Consider the following 18,886-nt stretch of genomic DNA (forward strand, 5'->3'; position numbering starts at 1 on the left):
TCTGATCTCGGCTCCCCTGTCCACAGCGAGGGGGGGGGGGGGCTGCCTTGGACCAAGCTGCCCAGGTACCAGGGGAGGGGGGGGGGGACCAGTGTGGGGTCCTAAATACCGGTTCAGACCTAAAAAAAAAAACGGGTCTGAAACGGGTAGGACCCTGCTTTTTTTACCGTTTCCAAAAAACTTTTTTTGGAAACGGTAAAATCACTCTGCACTTTTCAGACCGCACAGATTACCATTTTAAAACTGTTAAAAATCTGCAAAATGCTAGTTTTTTTAGTGCGGTCTGAAAGGGGCATTAGGTGCGAGGTCGGTTTCTTCCCAGGATAACCCGCCTGCGATTAGTCTGCAAGGTCCTGATGTAAACTATAATAATTATATCTTACCCCATTATATCACACCGACCAACACCAGTGCCAAAACCATCATCAGGCCATAGTAGGCGAAAGAGATACATCCGGCACAACCTCTCCTACCCCGTACGCACGACACTCCTGCCACAAACTTTTCATACACACTCAGGGCATTTGCACAAGATGAAGCGGAACCGTCCCCTTGCATTGTATCGGACCAGCTTCTCAGGGCGACTGGATGAGTTCCGTTTAAGTAGGACGTATGGAGCAGAGAAGAGAGATGTGTCCTCACTGTGACGGTCCCTATGAGGGGATAGAACCTGCAGGTGCAGTAAGCTATGAGCTAAGCTGTGAGTGGCTCATGGTGACCTCATGGAATCCGGACCAGCTGGCCGATCTGATAGTCACTTTGGGCTGTGGCATCGCTGCGTTAGGGTCACCTAGAAAGAAATTGAATAGTTTACATGAAAGTTGTTCAGCATTCTGACACACAAAGCGGATGTCCGTCATCTAGGTAGTGTTCACATCACTCTACGTGTGTGTGATTTATTTTTGCCTGTCCCTATCTTTTTATATCGAGATTGTCTATCTCCAGGGACATTGCAGTTATATAACAATGGCATCATCCCTGCCTAGTGTCCTACATATGGGCTCAGACTGCACTATTCCGAATCATCTGTTCCGTGCGGTCCCCAGTGACCCTATCTGCAGGCTGGCTTGTGCGTGTGCTGCTTCCTTCTGTCCCATTGGAGCTGCATCAGCTGTTAGCAGCCCGACATCTGACGCGTCTCGCAGTCTTGCCAGCCTGGAAACCATCCAGATAACCTGCCCATACATCAGTGGCGACCAGGCCAGACAGACAGACGGCCGTTCTAATGCTGCAGGTCTAGGTTGGAAGCGCTAAATGTTTTCTTTTTCATGGATGTCATCTACATACAAACCCAGGAGGGAAGGTCGTCATGAGTTTTCACATTTTATCGGCACATGTAAGTGCCGACATCTCACTGTCAGGGTTTTCTATGAATCCTCACCACTCGCCATTTGCCTACTCACCTGTTCCCTGAGGCGAGGTGGAAACAGCAAGTGTGGCCATTAAAACGGCGGGGCTCGCTTCAAAATGCGGCTGACTCGTTGCATTTGCAGGGAACCTCGCCGTAAGGGGCCAACGAGGATCCCCTTAAATGGCGAGGTTCGCCACATTTAATACGGTGAGGATGGCTTGTTTTCGGCGAGGAAAATCTATCCTCCCCGTACAAACCCGTCTAGTACGTAAGGGGTCATTGCATTGCGTCTTCTAGTGTGTGAGGGGTCACTGCATTGCGTCGTCTTGTGTGTGAGGGGTCACTGCATTGCGTATTCTAGTGTGTGTGTGTGAGGGGTCACTGCATTGCGTCTTCTAGTGTGTAAGGGGTCACTGCATTGCGTCTTCTAGTACGTGAGGGGTCACTGCATTGCATCTTCTAGTACGTGAAGGGTCACTGCATTGCGCCTTCTAGTGTGTGAGGGGTCACTGCATTGCGTCTTCTAGTGTGTAAGGGGTCACTGCATTGCGTCTTCTAGTGTGTGTGTGAGGGGTCACTACATTGCGTCTTCTAGTGTGTGTGAGGGGTCACTGCATTGCGTCGTCTTGTGTGTGAGGGGTCACTGCATTGCGTCTTCTAGTGTGTGTGTGAGGGGTCACTGCATTGCGTCTTCTAGTGTGTAAGGGGCCACTGCATTGCGTCTTCTAGTGTGTGTGAGGGGTCACTGCATTGCGTCTTCTAGTGTGTAAGGGGTCACTGCATTGCGTCTTCTAGTGTGTGTGTGAGGGGTCACTGCATTGCGTCTTCTAGTGTGTGTGAGGGGTCACTGCATTGCGTCTTCTAGTGTGTGTGAGGGGTCACTGCATTGCGTCTTCTAGTGTGTAAGGGGTCACTGCATTGCGTCTTCTAGTACGTGAGGGGTCACTGCATTGTGTCTTCTAGTGTGTGAGGGGTCACTGCATTGCGTCTTCTAGTACGTGAGAAGTCACTGCATTGCGCCTTCTAGTGTGTGATGGGTCACTGCATTGCGCCTCCTAGTGTGTAAGGGGTCACTGCATTGCGTCTTCTAGTGTGTGAGGGGTCACTGCATTGCATCTTCTAGTGTGTGAGGGGTCACTGCATTGCATCTTCTGGTGTGTGAGGGGTCACTGCATTGCGTCTTCTGGTGTGTGAGGGGTCACTGCATTGCATCTTCTAGTGTGGGAGGGGTCACTGCATTGCATCTTCTAGTGTGTGAGGGGTCACTGCATTGCGTCTTCTAGTGTGTAAGGGGTCACTGCATTGCGTCTTCTAGTACGTGAGGGGTCACTGCATTGCATCTTCTAGTACGTGAAGGGTCACTGCATTGCGCCTTCTAGTGTGTGAGGGGTCACTGCATTGCGTCTTCTAGTGTGTAAGGGGTCACTGCATTGCGTCTTCTAGTGTGTGTGTGAGGGGTCACTACATTGCGTCTTCTAGTGTGTGTGAGGGGTCACTGCATTGCGTCGTCTTGTGTGTGAGGGGTCACTGCATTGCGTCTTCTAGTGTGTGTGTGAGGGGTCACTGCATTGCGTCTTCTAGTGTGTAAGGGGCCACTGCATTGCGTCTTCTAGTGTGTGTGAGGGGTCACTGCATTGCGTCTTCTAGTGTGTAAGGGGTCACTGCATTGCGTCTTCTAGTGTGTGTGTGAGGGGTCACTGCATTGCGTCTTCTAGTGTGTGTGAGGGGTCACTGCATTGCGTCTTCTAGTGTGTGTGAGGGGTCACTGCATTGCGTCTTCTAGTGTGTAAGGGGTCACTGCATTGCGTCTTCTAGTACGTGAGGGGTCACTGCATTGTGTCTTCTAGTGTGTGAGGGGTCACTGCATTGCGTCTTCTAGTACGTGAGAAGTCACTGCATTGCGCCTTCTAGTGTGTGATGGGTCACTGCATTGCGCCTCCTAGTGTGTAAGGGGTCACTGCATTGCGTCTTCTAGTGTGTGAGGGGTCACTGCATTGCATCTTCTAGTGTGTGAGGGGTCACTGCATTGCATCTTCTAGTGTGTGAGGGGTCACTGCATTGCATCTTCTAGTGTGTGAGGGGTCACTGCATTGCGTCTTCTAGTGTGTGAGGGGTCACTGCATTGCATCTTCTAGTGTGTGAGGGGTCACTGCATTGCATCTTCTAGTGTGTGAGGGGTCACTGCATTGCGTCTTCTAGTGTGTGAGGGGTCACTGCATTGCATCTTCTAGTGTGTGTGAGGGGTCACTGCATTGCATCTTCTAGTGTGTGTGAGGGGTCACTGCATTGCGTCTTCTAGTACGTGAGGGGTCACTGCATTGTGTCTTCTAGTACGTGAGGGGTCACTGCATTGTGTCTTCTAGTACGTGAGGGGTCACTGCATTGCGCCTTCAGTACGTGAGGGGTCACTGCATTGTGTCTTCTAGTACGTGAGGGGTCACTGCATTGTGTCTTCTAGTACGTGAGGGGTCACTGCATTGCGCCTTCTAGTGTTTGATGGGTCACTGCATTGCGCCTTCTAGTATGTGAGGGGTCACTGCATTGCGTCTTCTAGTGTGTGAGGGGTCACTGCATTGCATCTTCTAGTGTGTGAGGGGTCACTGCATTGCATCTTCTAGTACGTGAGGGGTCACTGCATTGCGTCTTCTAGTACGTGAGGGGTCACTGCATTGCGCCTTCTAGTGTGTGATGGGTCACTGCATTGCGCCTCCTAGTGTGTGATGGGTCACTGCATTGCGCCTCCTAGTGTGTAAGGGGTCACTGCATTGCGTCTTCTAGTGTGTGAGGGGTCACTGCATTGCATCTTCTAGTGTGTGAGGGGTCACTGCATTGCGTCTTCTAGTGTGTGAGGGGTCACTGCATTGCGTCTTCTAGTGTGTGAGGGGTCATTGCATTGCGTCTTCTAGTGTGTGAGGGGTCATTGCATTGCGTCTTCTAGTGTGTGAGGGGTCACTACATTGCGTCTTCTAGTGTGTGAGGGGTCACTGCATTGCGCCTTCTAGTGTGTGAGGGGTCACTGCATTGCGCCTTCTAGTGTGTGAGGGGTCACTGCATTGCGCCTTCTAGTGTGTGAGGGGTCACTGCATTGCGCCTTCTAGTGTGTGAGGGGTCACTGCATTGCGCCTTCTAGTGTGTGAGGGGTCACTGCATTGCGCCTTCTAGTGTGTGAGGGGTCACTGCATTGCATCTTCTAGTGTGTGAGGGGTCACTGCATTGCATCTTCTAGTGTGTGAGGGGTCACTGCATTGCGTCTTCTAGTGTGTGAGGGGTCACTGCATTGCGTCTTCTAGTATGTGATGGGTCACTGCATTGCACCCATCGCTTTTTTCCATATTTTATTTTCATTTCTACACAGTCCATTAACCTTACGGAGTGAAGTCGTCAGTCCAGGAGGGTGAACAACGCAATTTGTCCTGAATTGTATAATTGTGCTTTCTTACCCCCAAGCCAACCAATTTGCTATATTAGCTTTGGATTTGAACAATGGGGGGGCAGGCCACGTGGATGGGATTGCTGTGCCACGCCCCCATGCACCTCCCATCTCGCTGTTTAGTGGACAACCTGTCTACGAGTTTTGCATACTGTATATGGTATGTCCATGCTTCTGGGTACCTGTGAGTGTCATGGAAAACGTAAAATTTACTAATAGACTAAAAGTTTACACCCCTCTTTATTATATCTGAGGGTCTATTTGGGAGGTTTCAGCATGTCACATCTGTCCATGGCAGTTTCTGCCAGTTGCTTTCAAATAATCTGAGATATTAGCATTCCCTCTACTTGCTAAATCAGGGCCGAGGTCTGATCATTTTCTAAAATATTGTTACCTTACTTCAGTCGTTTTTAAGTTTTTCTTTAATTCATTTTTTTGCCATTTGATCTTCACGATGAAGCTCTTTCTTTTTTAAAAAAATGCAATAAACAACTTTCATATATACCCTGTATAATAATATGGGGGGAGGGGGGGGGCTTTACAGGAGAGTTCTTGTCATTTTGTGAAGAACACCAATGTTAGAAAGAGTATAGTGATTTATTTTATTTATTTATTTTGTATTCAATATTGTATTTAGGGCTATTACGTGGTAAGAATTTAATAAATTATCTTGGAGTCCCTCATGCTGGAAAATCTATGAAATCTGCCTAAAGGGACAGTATTTGGTATAGCCGCTGTAGAGAAGTAGAAGTGCTTTATATTACCAGTTCCTATTAAAGGAGTCTGCTAGGAAGGCCCTAAAGCAGTCACAGGCAAGTGAGTCATATCTGTTCACTCCGTATGGAATATGTATCCAGAGCGAATATGAAACGGAAGCAGCGTTAACTCATAAGGTGGTTAATGATTTCCCTGCTTCCTCCCCAGTTTATTATCGCTGGCGTGCAGCCCGATAATGACCCATTTAATGGGATCTGCGTCTCTATTCTGACGTCCAGCTTTGATAACATTTGTATATAAAATATACCATGAATCACATTTACCTCCATCCGTGCCGTTCGCTTTGGATCACACGTTCTTTTCCCTGGCATGCAGCCTCTGCTTTTTACTGACATTTGCACGCCAGACCCTAGGGAACGATTGCCACTTCTCAGACAGACATAGCTGCTGATGTACAGGGAGAACTGGCCCAGCTTGTACCATTTGGAAAGGGTGGGCAAGTGCAGGGAGCATTGCACATTGTGAGCCTGTGATAGCCGCGAGTCCTAGCATCATACAGTGGGGGGCAGGGACCCAAAAGTCAATCTGTTGCTGAACAGGTTAGAATTGGACCATGTTAGGAGTTTGGGACCAGGTTATCTGATGACCGTGTCTCTAGTGTAAGGCGCATTCGAGTCTGCAATACAGTTAACCTACCGGTATGTTTTGGGAGTGTGTAAGGAAACCCACACAAACATACACACTCCACACAGATTGGTCTTGGTCAGCAATTGATCTCGTGACCTCAGTGCTGTTCCATAGCAATGCTAACCACTTCACCATCACGCTTCCCATATATTTTTATACTTTTATTTTATTGTGTAATATATAATAATTACATACAGGCTGTTAAAATTACGAGACAATTTTACAGTAATGTGCATGCCGTTGTAACACTTGAATTGCACAGTCGGGTTCCATCTAGTGGCCGCTGGTGCGCACAACACTTAAATATCCCCCCCCCCATAGAGGTAAGGAGCAGAGTTAACTTTTTTCATTCTATAGGATGTTGTTTATTGGTCCCACAAGGGTTCCGCAGCGCCAAACAATACATGAATGAGCAAAAACAAGAAAATAACTATTTATCATGTACTTGACCTAAATTGCCTTGTATTGTAATTCAAGACGGTTGCATCCGAGGACAGGACACAGGGCAATTAGCAGGGTGGCAGAGAAGCACATGAGAAGAGAGGGCCCTGTTTGTGAGAGCTTACGTTATAAAGTCTATGGTTTACTGTATTGGCATTCTCTGCCAATGAAAGAAAAATATTCAGCTCCAGCATCAACTTCTATTGAGTTGACCTTGAAATACCTGTGATCGAATACTCTGTCACCTAGCCCTCCCCTCTCTCCACCGCCTAGCCCTCCCCTCTCTCCACCTCCTAGCCCTCCCCTCTCTCCACCGCCTAGCCCTCCCCTCTCTCCACCGCCTAGCCCTCCCCTCTCTCCGCCGCCTAGCCCTCCCCTCTCTCCGCCGCCAAACCCTCCCCTCCCCTCTCTCTGCCGCCTAACCCTCCCCGCAGCCTAGCCCTCCCTCTCCCTTTTATTGTAGATCTATTTCCATAAATCTCCTTTTCTTATGTTTTTTGTTACAGGGAGGAAGAAGTGTCTCGGGTCCAGGAATTGATTAAAACACCTTCCTACAAAGTCAGCCCACTGTCTGCGGTAGCGGCACACCTGCTAAAACGTATGAAAGCAGAGCAAGCGGACCTGCACTAACCCCGGACCGGGATATATACTGTACAGTGCGCCTGTAGCTGGAGCACCAGATAAAGACTCTTCGTCACCCTGCGATTCCAGGGGATAAACAAAACGGCGGGTGACACTTACCAGTGAGATCTTATACCAACAATGTACTACAATAGTTCTCGGACACTGGGGACTTTGGTTGTATCCGGCACTGTTGATCAGGATTGTGAAAAACACAATAAAATGATAAAAATACTGCAGTAGACGTATTCTGTCCATTGGCGCATCCATGGTATACGCAGGGAGACCAGCGCGCGCACATGGAACTGAAATCATGGGAAGATGTCGTGGATGCGTGACGCGTCGTACCAGATAAGTCACTTCTGGCCACCAGGGTCAGTCCACGTCTTTCATTAGTGTCCACATGATAAATGCAGACGAATTGGTGAAGCGGCCATTGTGGTTTGCTCCCCATAGAGAACCTCACAGGGGTTCCCAACACATATCTTTGGTAGAAGCACATATATGTATATATGTTGCTGCCGTGTGCCATTGTGAACATCTTGGCACAGTTACTTTATTTAGCATGTTGTCTCTGTACCACAGGTGGCATTCTCCGTATCGTGTAGGGATGGGTCTGATTCATAGCTGGGAGACATACAATTGGGATTTTCTGCCAATTTCCTATGTGACCTGGTTGGCAGGTAAATCACACCTGACTGGCGGGCGCACGAGTGAAAAATCCTTCAGTGGTCGCCGACCATCATAAGATGTCACCCTGAGCGGTCATCGGCCCACCTTCGTACCCTAGGTAATGCCCATAAACGCTGGGCGTTCCCCTGCCCGCCCCCTTTTCTTCCCTGCAAGTGCAAATGGAAACGGGGCCCATTGGGCCTGAATCGGGCCCATTAATCAAAGCCTTTACAGGAAGTATGGTGCTTCATCAGGAGTCACGCCAACTACTTCCACTGACTGATAACTGATAAGGGCTGTTCTATATGACGGTGGTTCAGTAAGTGAGGTAACAAGACCTGTCACATGTGTAATGTTGTCTATGTCGGAATTACTTATTCCCACCCGTTACCATCCTGGGATCTCCATCACTGTTCACAATTTGACAATCCACCCTACCCAACAAGCAGGGGCGAATTTAGGGGTCAGGCCACCCCATGGCACAACATTTTTGCCCCCCCCCTCCTCCCTCATTTTAACATTCATTATTAGAGAAAGCCATGTATGTAAATGTTTTTATTTAAAAAAAAAATTGTATGAAAAAAAAAACCAGCAATAGATAAACTGCATATTAATATGACCAATATTAACCTCCTGCTGTCGTGTGTGATGAGGGCGGAAACAATAAAGTTGTGTTATCCCACTAAGAGCGCTGGGAAAGAAAGTGCCTCCGCTGCTGCCGTATTCCTAAGGTAGTGCTCGAAGTGGGGGTATGGAAAACTGAGTATAATGGCTGGGAGTTTGAGATACAATTTGAACCCCTGAAGCCTTAAGCTAGCCATAAACTATGCCACTTCTCCAATGGGAGAAGTCACACGATAACCCCCTTGAACCACCTGGCAGTTTCCTGGGCGGCAGGATTGCATACGATACACTGTATGTGGTCTTTGTTGCATAAGATGTATCGTATGCGATCCCAGCCAGGCCGGTCTGCAGCATGTGCAAATCACATGTATATCGCTATAGTGTTTAGGGGGGTTAATGACGTGAAATTAATTTTAGATACTTTTTAACACTAGATAGTAAAAAATAAACTAGTCATGCAACTTAAGTTCCATAGTTCTCTTGAATCCATCCACCTCCATTTTATTTACCTTTCTGTAATGTCTCAAGTCACGGCTATTCGCCTTTCATAGCCATTATTCCTTTCTCCATCTCTCACTCTATGTACCTCTCCCTCCTTTGCTCAGTGCACCTCTCACACCCTGCTTCCTTTGTCAGTCCTACTCCTCTCCTTACCTCCCTCACTCACCCTATGTACTTCTCCCTCCCTCTTTCTGCAATACACCTCTCCTTCCCTCCCTCTCTCACTCACTCGATTATGTTCCTATCCCTCTCTCTGATAGCTATATATCTCGGGTGTGGTATGCGACTCCGACAGTCGGGATCCCGACTGCCCGGAGTCAGACAGCATGGCGAGCGCAAAAAAGCCCCTGGCGGGCTCGCTGCGCTGCGGGCGCAGTGGCTCGCTATGCAAGACACCTATTCTATTCTCCCTCTATGGGGGTCGTGGACCCCCACGAGGGAAAATAGAGGGTGGCCGTCGGGCACCCGGCTGTCAGCGTTTTGACAGTCGGGATCCCGACTGTCGGGAACCCGTCCGGCACCCATATATCTCCCCTTCCCTCATTCACCCCACGTAGCTCTCCCACTTCCTGATAGCCATGTGTCTCTCCATCCCTCCCTCTCTCATACTATGTACCTCTCCCTATCTGACAGTCATACACCTATTCCTCCCTCCCTCTATATCCTTCTGACAGCCATATATCTCCATCTCCATTCCTCTCTCTCTCTCTCTCTCTGATAGCCCTACCCCTCTCTTTCCTTTACTATGTCATCCTAAGTACCTCTCACCTATCAAAACTGCACCTTTCACTAGACTGTACCTTACTTCCTGCAGAGCATGGAACAGCTAGAAGAGGCAGCACAGGATGATGGAAGAGGTGCACTCATTTTCATTAGGGGGGGGTGTTTGTGCAGGCCGGCAACAGATGCTCGGTGTCCAGTACCTGGTATTCATATTCCGGGCGCCTCCAGGGGTGGTTTGGGCGGCGGACGCATGTACAGAGGCATCAGCAGGTGCTCAGTTCACAATTACAATATAGATTCTGGGCTCCAACGCTCCCCTAGGGGGGAAAGGAGGATGGTGGGGCAGCGGGTGCTCAGTCCCCAGTGTCAGCGGGGAGCGGTCAGCAGCAGTCCAGCTCCTGTGATGTGCACCGCACAAGCCCCGGTGTTTGGTGTGCCTGTAACACTGCCATGGAGATTGCATGCCATCAGAGTCCGACTCAGCACGTCGGACAGTAACACTGCTACAGCTAGCTGGGATGCCCGGGGGCTGCCGATTTTCAGGGAGGGTGCCGGGCAGACAGGTTAGTCACTATTCATATGCGGCTGACAGCAGCAGGAGGCAGGGTGAGAGCCGCGGCGCCAAGTCCGATGCTAGATCAGAAGTTGCCGCACGTTTCGTTGGGGAACTTGCTCACGTGATAATTGTCCCTGAGTGACCAGGCAGCAGTAGGCGTCTGGCAGCTGCTGCACCTAATAGGTGCCGCCCCTAGGCCCGTACCGCACGGGCCTAATGACAAATCCGGCCCTGCCAACAAGCTCGTTGCCTAGGGGTTATCCTCAACACTGAACTGTCCTTTGTTCCTCACATTCAATCTGTCACCAAATCATGTTACATGCATCTAAAAAACATATCTAAAATACGACCGTATCTCACACAAGACACTACTAAATCTCTTATCCATGCACTCATTATATCCCGCATTGATTATTGCAATAGTCTCCTAACTGGTCTTCCCAAGAACAGACTCTCACCACGGCAATCCATACTAAATGCTGCTGCTAGGCTGATCTTCCTAGCAAGACGCTCATCGTCTGCTGATCCGCTCTGCCAGTCTCTCCATTGGTTGCCTGTATATTACCGTATTCAATATAAAACACTTCTACTCGCATATAAAGCTATTAACCATACTGCACCAGCATATATCTCTGCACTTCTCACAAAATATCTCCCATCTCGACCATTCCGCTCTGCACAAGATCTGCGTCTCTCTTCTGCACGGATCACCAGCTCCCATTCACTATTACAGGACTTTCATCGGGCTGCTCCCATCCTATGGAATGCCCTTCCACGCACAATAAGACTCTCCGCTAGCCTCCAAACTTTCAAGTGTTCCCTGAAAACTCACCTCTTCAGGCAAGCCTATCATATTTATATACCACACACATAACCCTCTGAGGCACTTATGTACTATATAGCTTCCCTTCTGTAACTTGGTGGGACTGCTATCCTATTACTGGTGCCTGTCCTTGTGTTTCCCTCCTATGTTCCTATAGATCAGGGGTGTCCAAACTTTTTGCGACGAGGGCCAGATTTGGTGAGGTGAAAATGTGTGGGGGCCGACCATTCAGCCTGACATTCTTTGAACCCTTAATCACATCAAAATGGTCCCCCACTCTGCCCCCATTCACTTTGTCCCCCAGCCTTCCCCTTCACTGTATATTCTCCTGCCTGCCCCCATTCGCTGTATGTCCTCCACTCTGCCCCCTTCACATTATATTCCCCTGCCTGACCATCCTTCTCTGTATGGCCCCCTGCCTGACCATCCTTCTCTGTATGTCCCCCAGCCTGCCCCTCCTTCACTTTATGCCCCCCATTCACTGTATGTTCCCCACTTTGCACCCATTCACTCTATCCCATAGCTTGCCCCCTTCTCAATGTCCAGGGGTTGGACGCACACTCACCCGAAAGTCGCCAAACACATCTCACTGTGGCGGCCGGCACCTCCTCACTGCTGCAGACAGCAAGGTAAAGGCGCGCTCACCGGGACACCACCTTTAGTGTCCTGTGCTGTGCATCCTGCATCTGGTGCTCCACCCGCTTCTGGCTGGAGGCTGCGGGCACTTGAAATGATGGCACGGGCCGCAATTGGTCCCCGGGCCTGACTTTGGACATGCCTGCTATAGATTGTAAGCTTGCAGTAGGGCCCTCAAACCTTTATGGTTGTTCTTTCAGTGTTGTCATCATTTGTAAAGCGCAACGGAATCTGTAAATAAACATTATGAAATTTCGCACCCTATTACATTTCACCCCAGGGGCCAAATGTAATAGGGTCTGACAATAAGAGAGATTTTAGGAGTGTTTTCCCATTTATTTATTGTTTAAAGTGGCAATTACATGGCAAAATCAACCTGGTTTAAAAAAAAGGAAACTCTCCCAAAATCTCTCTCTGATTCTCGCACACTATTACATTTGTTCCCAGGACTGAATCGGGCCCTTAGTGTGGGTTACTGGTTGTGCCGACATTAATACAAGGGGATATGCTTACACGTCTGTGCAGACTTCTGCTGCCAGCTTTCCTGCACATGTAGTACACCCTGCATTATTTTGCCATTGGAATAGATGTGCGGGGCTGGTGCTAGCTCACATCTGTGAATCGCCTACAAATTCCGTTACGGCAACGCTTCCATAAACTACACTGGAAGACAAACGAAATAGCACAATGTGTCCCAGTCTTCCTATTGTCATGCATTGTGCGTCTCCGTAACTGGTGTCAGCCCTCAATTTGTCACAAATGCATTTAATTCGCTTTCCTCTACGATAACCAGGGTCCTGCAGAAATCATTTGAAATGAAAAAAAAAAAAAAAAGTGCGAGTCGTGGATCAGACATGGCTGCCAGAAGATTTCCTCTTCCCAAAGGCAAGAATGGATCAATTCCACTAATGAGACGATGAAGGACGTGCAGCTTGGAGATTGCTGTGCGATCACCTTTCCTCCCTAGTGATTTGGTGCTGCAGAGGAAATGTGCGCTGCCCCTGTATTGCCATCACGCCGCTGTGACCATTTATAGAGGGAATGTATGGGATAGATTCCATGTACTGATATAACTTGCCGCTACAATCAGTGCATGGTATATACAGCCATCTGCATTCCTGCACGTACTGATGTCAGACCCTGCTCTGGGTCTCACCACAACATACAGAGGAGTGATCACAAGAACATAGTCATCTAGGGTACAGCGGATGTGAAACCACGGACCCGGACTATGGGGTTCTTCTGGTTGGTTCACTCGGATGTGAATTTGCATCCTTGCGAGTCAACCTAACCCCCGCCTGGCAAATGGTGGTACACCAGCCCACCATTCGCAAGGTGCGTATGTTACCACTGGCTGCGAATGGATGTTTTACATAAACATGGGGGGTAACAGCTACATCATTAGGGCAGTACGGACGGTGTAATGGTTATAGCATTACTGCCTCACAGCACTGAGGTCATGGGTTCTATCCCCACCATATGTTATATATACGGGGCAGTACGGATGGTGTAATGGTTACATTACTGCCTCACAGCACTGAGGTCATGGGTTCTATCCCCACCATGTGTTATATATACGGGGCAGTACGGATGGTGTAATGGTTACATTACTGCCTCACAGCACTGAGGTCATGGGTTCTATCCCCACCATGTGTTATATATACGAGGCAGTACGGACGGTGTAATGGTTACATTACTGCCTCACAGCGCTGAGGTCATGGGTTCTATCCCCACCATGTGTTATATATACGGGGCAGTACGGATGGTGTAATGGTTACATTACTGCCTCACAGCGCTGAGGTCATGGGTTCTATTCCCACCATGTGTTATATATACGGGGCAGTACGGATGGTGTAATGGCTACATTACTGCCTCACAGCACTGAGGTCATGGGTTCTATCCCCACCATGTGTTATATATACAGGGCAGTACAGATGGTGTAATGGCTACATTACTGCCTCAGAGCACTGAGGTCATGGGTTCTATCCCCACCATGTGTTATATATACGGGGCAGTACGGATGGTGTAATGGCTACATTACTGCCTCAGAGCACTGAGGTCATGGGTTCTATCCCCACCATGTGTTATATATACGGGGCAGTACGGATGGTGTAATGGTTACATTACTGCACTGAGGTCATGGGTTCTATCCCCACCATGTGTTATATATACGGGGCAGTACGGATGGTGTAATGGTTACATTACTGCCTCACAGCACTGAGGTCATGGGTTCTATCCCCACCATGTGTTATATTTACGGGGCAGTACGGATGGTGTAATGGTTACATTACTGACACACAGCGCTGAGGTCATGTGTTCTATCCCCACCATGTGTTATATATACGGGGCAGTACGGATGGTGTAATGGTTAGCACTACTGCCTCACAGCACTGAGGTCATGGGTTCTATCCCCACCATGTTTAATATACACAGGGCAGTACGGATGGTGTAATGGTTATAGCATTACTGCCTCACAGCGCTGAGGTCATGGGTTCTATCCCCACCATGTGTTATATATACGGGGCAGTACGGATGGTGTAATGGTTACATTACTGCCTCACAGCGCTGAGGTCATGGGTTCTATCCCCACCATGTGTTATATATACGGGGTAGTACGGATGGTGTAATGGTTAGCATTACTGCCTCACAGCGCTGAGGCCATGGGTTCTATCCCCACCATGTGTTATATATACGGGGTAGTACGGATGGTGTAATGGTTACATTACTGCCTCACAGCGCTGAGGTCATGGGTTCTATCCCCACCATGTGTTATATATACGGGGCAGTATGGACGGTGTAATGGTTAGCATTACTGCCTCACAGCGCTGAGGTCATGGGTTCTATCCCCACCATGTGTTATATATACAGGGCAGTACGGATGGTGTAATGGTTAGCATTACTGCCTCACAGCACTGAGGTCATGGGTTCTATTCCCACCATGTGTTATATATACGGGGCAGTACAGACGGTGTAATGGTTAGCATTACTGCCTCACAGCACTGAGGTCATGGGTTCTATCCCCACCATGTGTTATATATACGGGGCAGTATGGACGGTGTAATGGTTAGCATTACTGCCTCACAGCATTGAGGTCATGGGTTCTATCCCCACCATGTGTTATATGTACGGGGCAGTACGGACAGTGTAATGGTTAGCATTACTGCCTCACAGTGCTGAGGTCATGGGTTCTATCCCCACCATGTGTTATATATACGGGGCAGTACGGATGGTGTAATGGTTAGCATTACTGCCTCACAGCACTGAGGTCATGGGTTCTATCCACACCATGTGTTATATATACAGGGCAGTACGGATGGTGGAATGGTTACATTACTGCCTCACAGCGCTGAGGTCATGGGTTCTATCCCCACCATGTGTTATATATATACGGGGCAGTACAGACGGTGTAATGGTTACATTACTGCCTCACAGCGCTGAGGTCATGGGTTCTATCCCCACCATGTGTTATATATACGGGGCAGTATGGATGGTGTAATGGTTAGCATTACTGCCTCACAGCACTGAGGTCATGGGTTCTATCCCCACCATGTGTTATATATACGGGGCAGTACGGATGGTGTAATGGTTACAGTACTGCCTCACTGCACTGAGGTCATGGGTTCTATCCCTGCCATGTGTTATATATACGGGGCAGTACTGACGGTGTAATGGTTACATTACTGCCTCACAGCACTGAGGTCATGGGTTCTATTCCCACCATGTGTTATATATACAGGGCGGTACAGACGGTGTAATGGTTAGCATTACTGCCTCACACCGCTGAGGTCATGGGTTCTATTCCCACCATGTGTTATATATACAGGGCAGTACAGACGGTGTAATGGTTAGCATTACTGCCTTACACCGCTGAGGTCATGGGTTCTATTCCCACCATGTGTTATATATACAGGGCAGTACAGACGGTGTAATGTTAGCATTACTGCCTCACAGCACTGAGGTCATGGGTTCTATCCCGACCATGTGTTATATATATACAGGGCAGTACGGACGGTGTAATGGTTATAGCATTACTGCCTCACAGCACCGAGGTCATGGGTTCTATCCCCACCATGTGTTATATATACAGGGCAGTACGGATGGTGTAATGGTTATAGCATTACTGCCTCACAGCACCGAGGTCATGGGTTCTATCCCCACCATGTGTTATATATACGGGGCAGTACGGATGGTGTAATGGTTAGCATTACTGCCTCACAGCGCTGAGGCCATGGGTTTTATCTCCACCATGTGTTATATATACAGGGCAGTACGGACGGTGTAATGGTTAGCATTACTGCCTCACAGCACTGAGGTCATGGGTTCTATCCCCACCATGTGTTATATATACGGGGCAGTACGGACGGTGTAATGGTTAGCATTACTGCCTCACAGCACTGAGGTCATGGGTTCTATCCCCACCATGTGTTATATATACGGGGCAGTATGGACGGTGTAATGGTTAGCATTACTGCCTCACAGCACTGAGGTCATGGGTTCTATCCCCACCATGTGTTATATATACGGGGCAGTACGGATGGTGTAATGGTTAGCATTACTGCCTCACAGCACTGAGGTCATGTGTTCTATCCCCACCATGTGTTATATATACAGGGCAATACGGACAGTGTAATGGTTAGCATTACTGCCTCACAGCGCTGAGGTCATGGGTTCTATTCCCACCATGTGTTATATATACGGGGCAGTAAGGACGGTGTAATGGTTAGCATTACTGCCTCACAGCACTGAGGTCATGGGTTCTATTCCCACCATGTGTTATATATACGGGGCAGTACAGATGGTGTAATGGTTACCATTACTTCCTCACAGCGCTGAGGTCATGGGTCTGAATCCCACCATGTGTTATATATACGGGGCAGTACGGATAGTGTAATGGTTACATTACTGCCTCACAGCACTGAGGTCATGGGTTCTATCCCCACCATGTGTTATATATACGGGGCAGTACGGACGGTGTAATGGTTATCATTACTGCCTCACAGCGCTGAGGTCATGGGTTCTATCCTCACCATGTGTTATATATACAGGGCAGTACGGATGGTGTAATGGTTAGCATTACTGCCTCACAGCACTGATGTCATGGGTTCTATCCCCACCATGTGTTATATATACGGGGCAGTACAGATGGTGTAATGGTTAGCATTACTGACTCACAGCACTGAGGTCATGGGTTCTATCTCCCACCATGTGTTATATATAGGGGGCAGCACGGACGGTGTAATGGTTAGCATTACTGCCTCACAGTGCTGAGGTCATGGGTTCCCACCATGTGTTATATATACGGGGCAGTACGGATGGTGTAATGGTTACATTACTGCCTCACAGCACTGAGGTCATGGGTTCTATCCCCACCATGTGTTATATATACGGGGCAGTACGGATGGTGTAATGGTTACATTACTGCCACACAGTGCTGAGGTCATGGGTTCTATCCCCACCATGTGTTATATATACGGGGCAGTACGGATGGTGTAATGGTTACATTACTGCCTCACAGCACTGAGGTCATGGGTTCTATCCCCACCATGTGTTATATATACGGGGCAGTACGGATGGCGTAATGGTTACATTACTGCCTCACAGCACTGAGGTCATGGGTTCTATCCCCACCATGTGTTATATATACGGGGCAGTACGGATGGTGTAATGGTTACATTACTGCCTCACAGCACTGAGGTCATGGGTTCTATCCCCACCATGTGTTATATATACGGGGCAGTACGGATGGTGTAATGGTTACATTACTGCCACACAGTGCTGAGGTCATGGGTTCTATTCCCACCATGTGTTATATATACGGGGCAGTAAGGACGGTGTAATGGTTAGCATTACTGCCTCACAGCACTGAGGTCATGGGTTCTATTCCCACCATGTGTTATATATACGGGGCAGTACAGATGGTGTAATGGTTACCATTACTTCCTCACAGCGCTGAGGTCATGGGTCTGAATCCCACCATGTGTTATATATACGGGGCAGTACGGATAGTGTAATGGTTACATTACTGCCTCACAGCACTGAGGTCATGGGTTCTATCCCCACCATGTGTTATATATACGGGGCAGTACGGACGGTGTAATGGTTATCATTACTGCCTCACAGCGCTGAGGTCATGGGTTCTATCCTCACCATGTGTTATATATACAGGGCAGTACGGATGGTGTAATGGTTAGCATTACTGCCTCACAGCACTGATGTCATGGGTTCTATCCCCACCATGTGTTATATATACGGGGCAGTACAGATGGTGTAATGGTTAGCATTACTGACTCACAGCACTGAGGTCATGGGTTCTATCTCCCACCATGTGTTATATATATAGGGGGCAGCACGGACGGTGTAATGGTTAGCATTACTGCCTCACAGTGCTGAGGTCATGGGTTCCCACCATGTGTTATATATACGGGGCAGTACGGATGGTGTAATGGTTACATTACTGCCTCACAGCACTGAGGTCATGGGTTCTATCCCCACCATGTGTTATATATACGGGGCAGTACGGATGGTGTAATGGTTACATTACTGCCACACAGTGCTGAGGTCATGGGTTCTATCCCCACCATGTGTTATATATACGGGGCAGTACGGATGGTGTAATGGTTACATTACTGCCTCACAGCACTGAGGTCATGGGTTCTATCCCCACCATGTGTTATATATACGGGGCAGTACGGATGGTGTAATGGTTACATTACTGCCACACAGTGCTGAGGTCATGGGTTCTATCCCCACCATGTGTTATATATACGGGGCAGTACGGATGGTGTAATGGTTACATTACTGCCTCACAGCACTGAGGTCATGGGCTCTATCCCCACCATGTGTTATATATACAGGGCAGTACGGATGGTGTAATGGTTAGCATTACTGCCTCACAGCACTGAGGTCATGGGTTCTATCCCCACCATGTGTTATATATACGGGGCAGTACGGATGGTGTAATGGTTAGTATTACTGCCTCACAGCACTGAGGTCATGGGTTCTATCCCCACCATGTGTTATATATACGGGGCAGTACGGATGGTGTAATGGTTACATTACTGCCACACAGTGCTGAGGTCATGGGTTCTATCCCCACCATGTGTT

General features: G+C 48.6%; 1 protein-coding gene across 1 annotated transcript in view; it reads left to right on the plus strand.

Annotated features, from left to right (window-relative positions):
• The window catches only part of SLX9 (SLX9 ribosome biogenesis factor), an 87,764-nt gene extending 80,283 nt beyond the window's left edge, over window positions 1-7,481 (plus strand). Inside the window, exon 6 of the mRNA XM_083154420.1 lies at window positions 7,133-7,481. Within this exon, the coding sequence (XP_083010546.1) occupies window positions 7,133-7,256 (124 nt within the window). The 3' untranslated portion in view covers window positions 7,257-7,481. The remainder of the gene's footprint in view (window positions 1-7,132) is intronic.
• Window positions 7,482-18,886: the final 11,405 nt, after the last annotated feature.

This window comes from Crinia signifera, chromosome 7 (assembly GCF_055691185.1).
Source record: "Crinia signifera chromosome 7, ASM5569118v1, whole genome shotgun sequence".
NCBI classification, from domain to species: domain Eukaryota; kingdom Metazoa; phylum Chordata; class Amphibia; order Anura; family Myobatrachidae; genus Crinia; species Crinia signifera.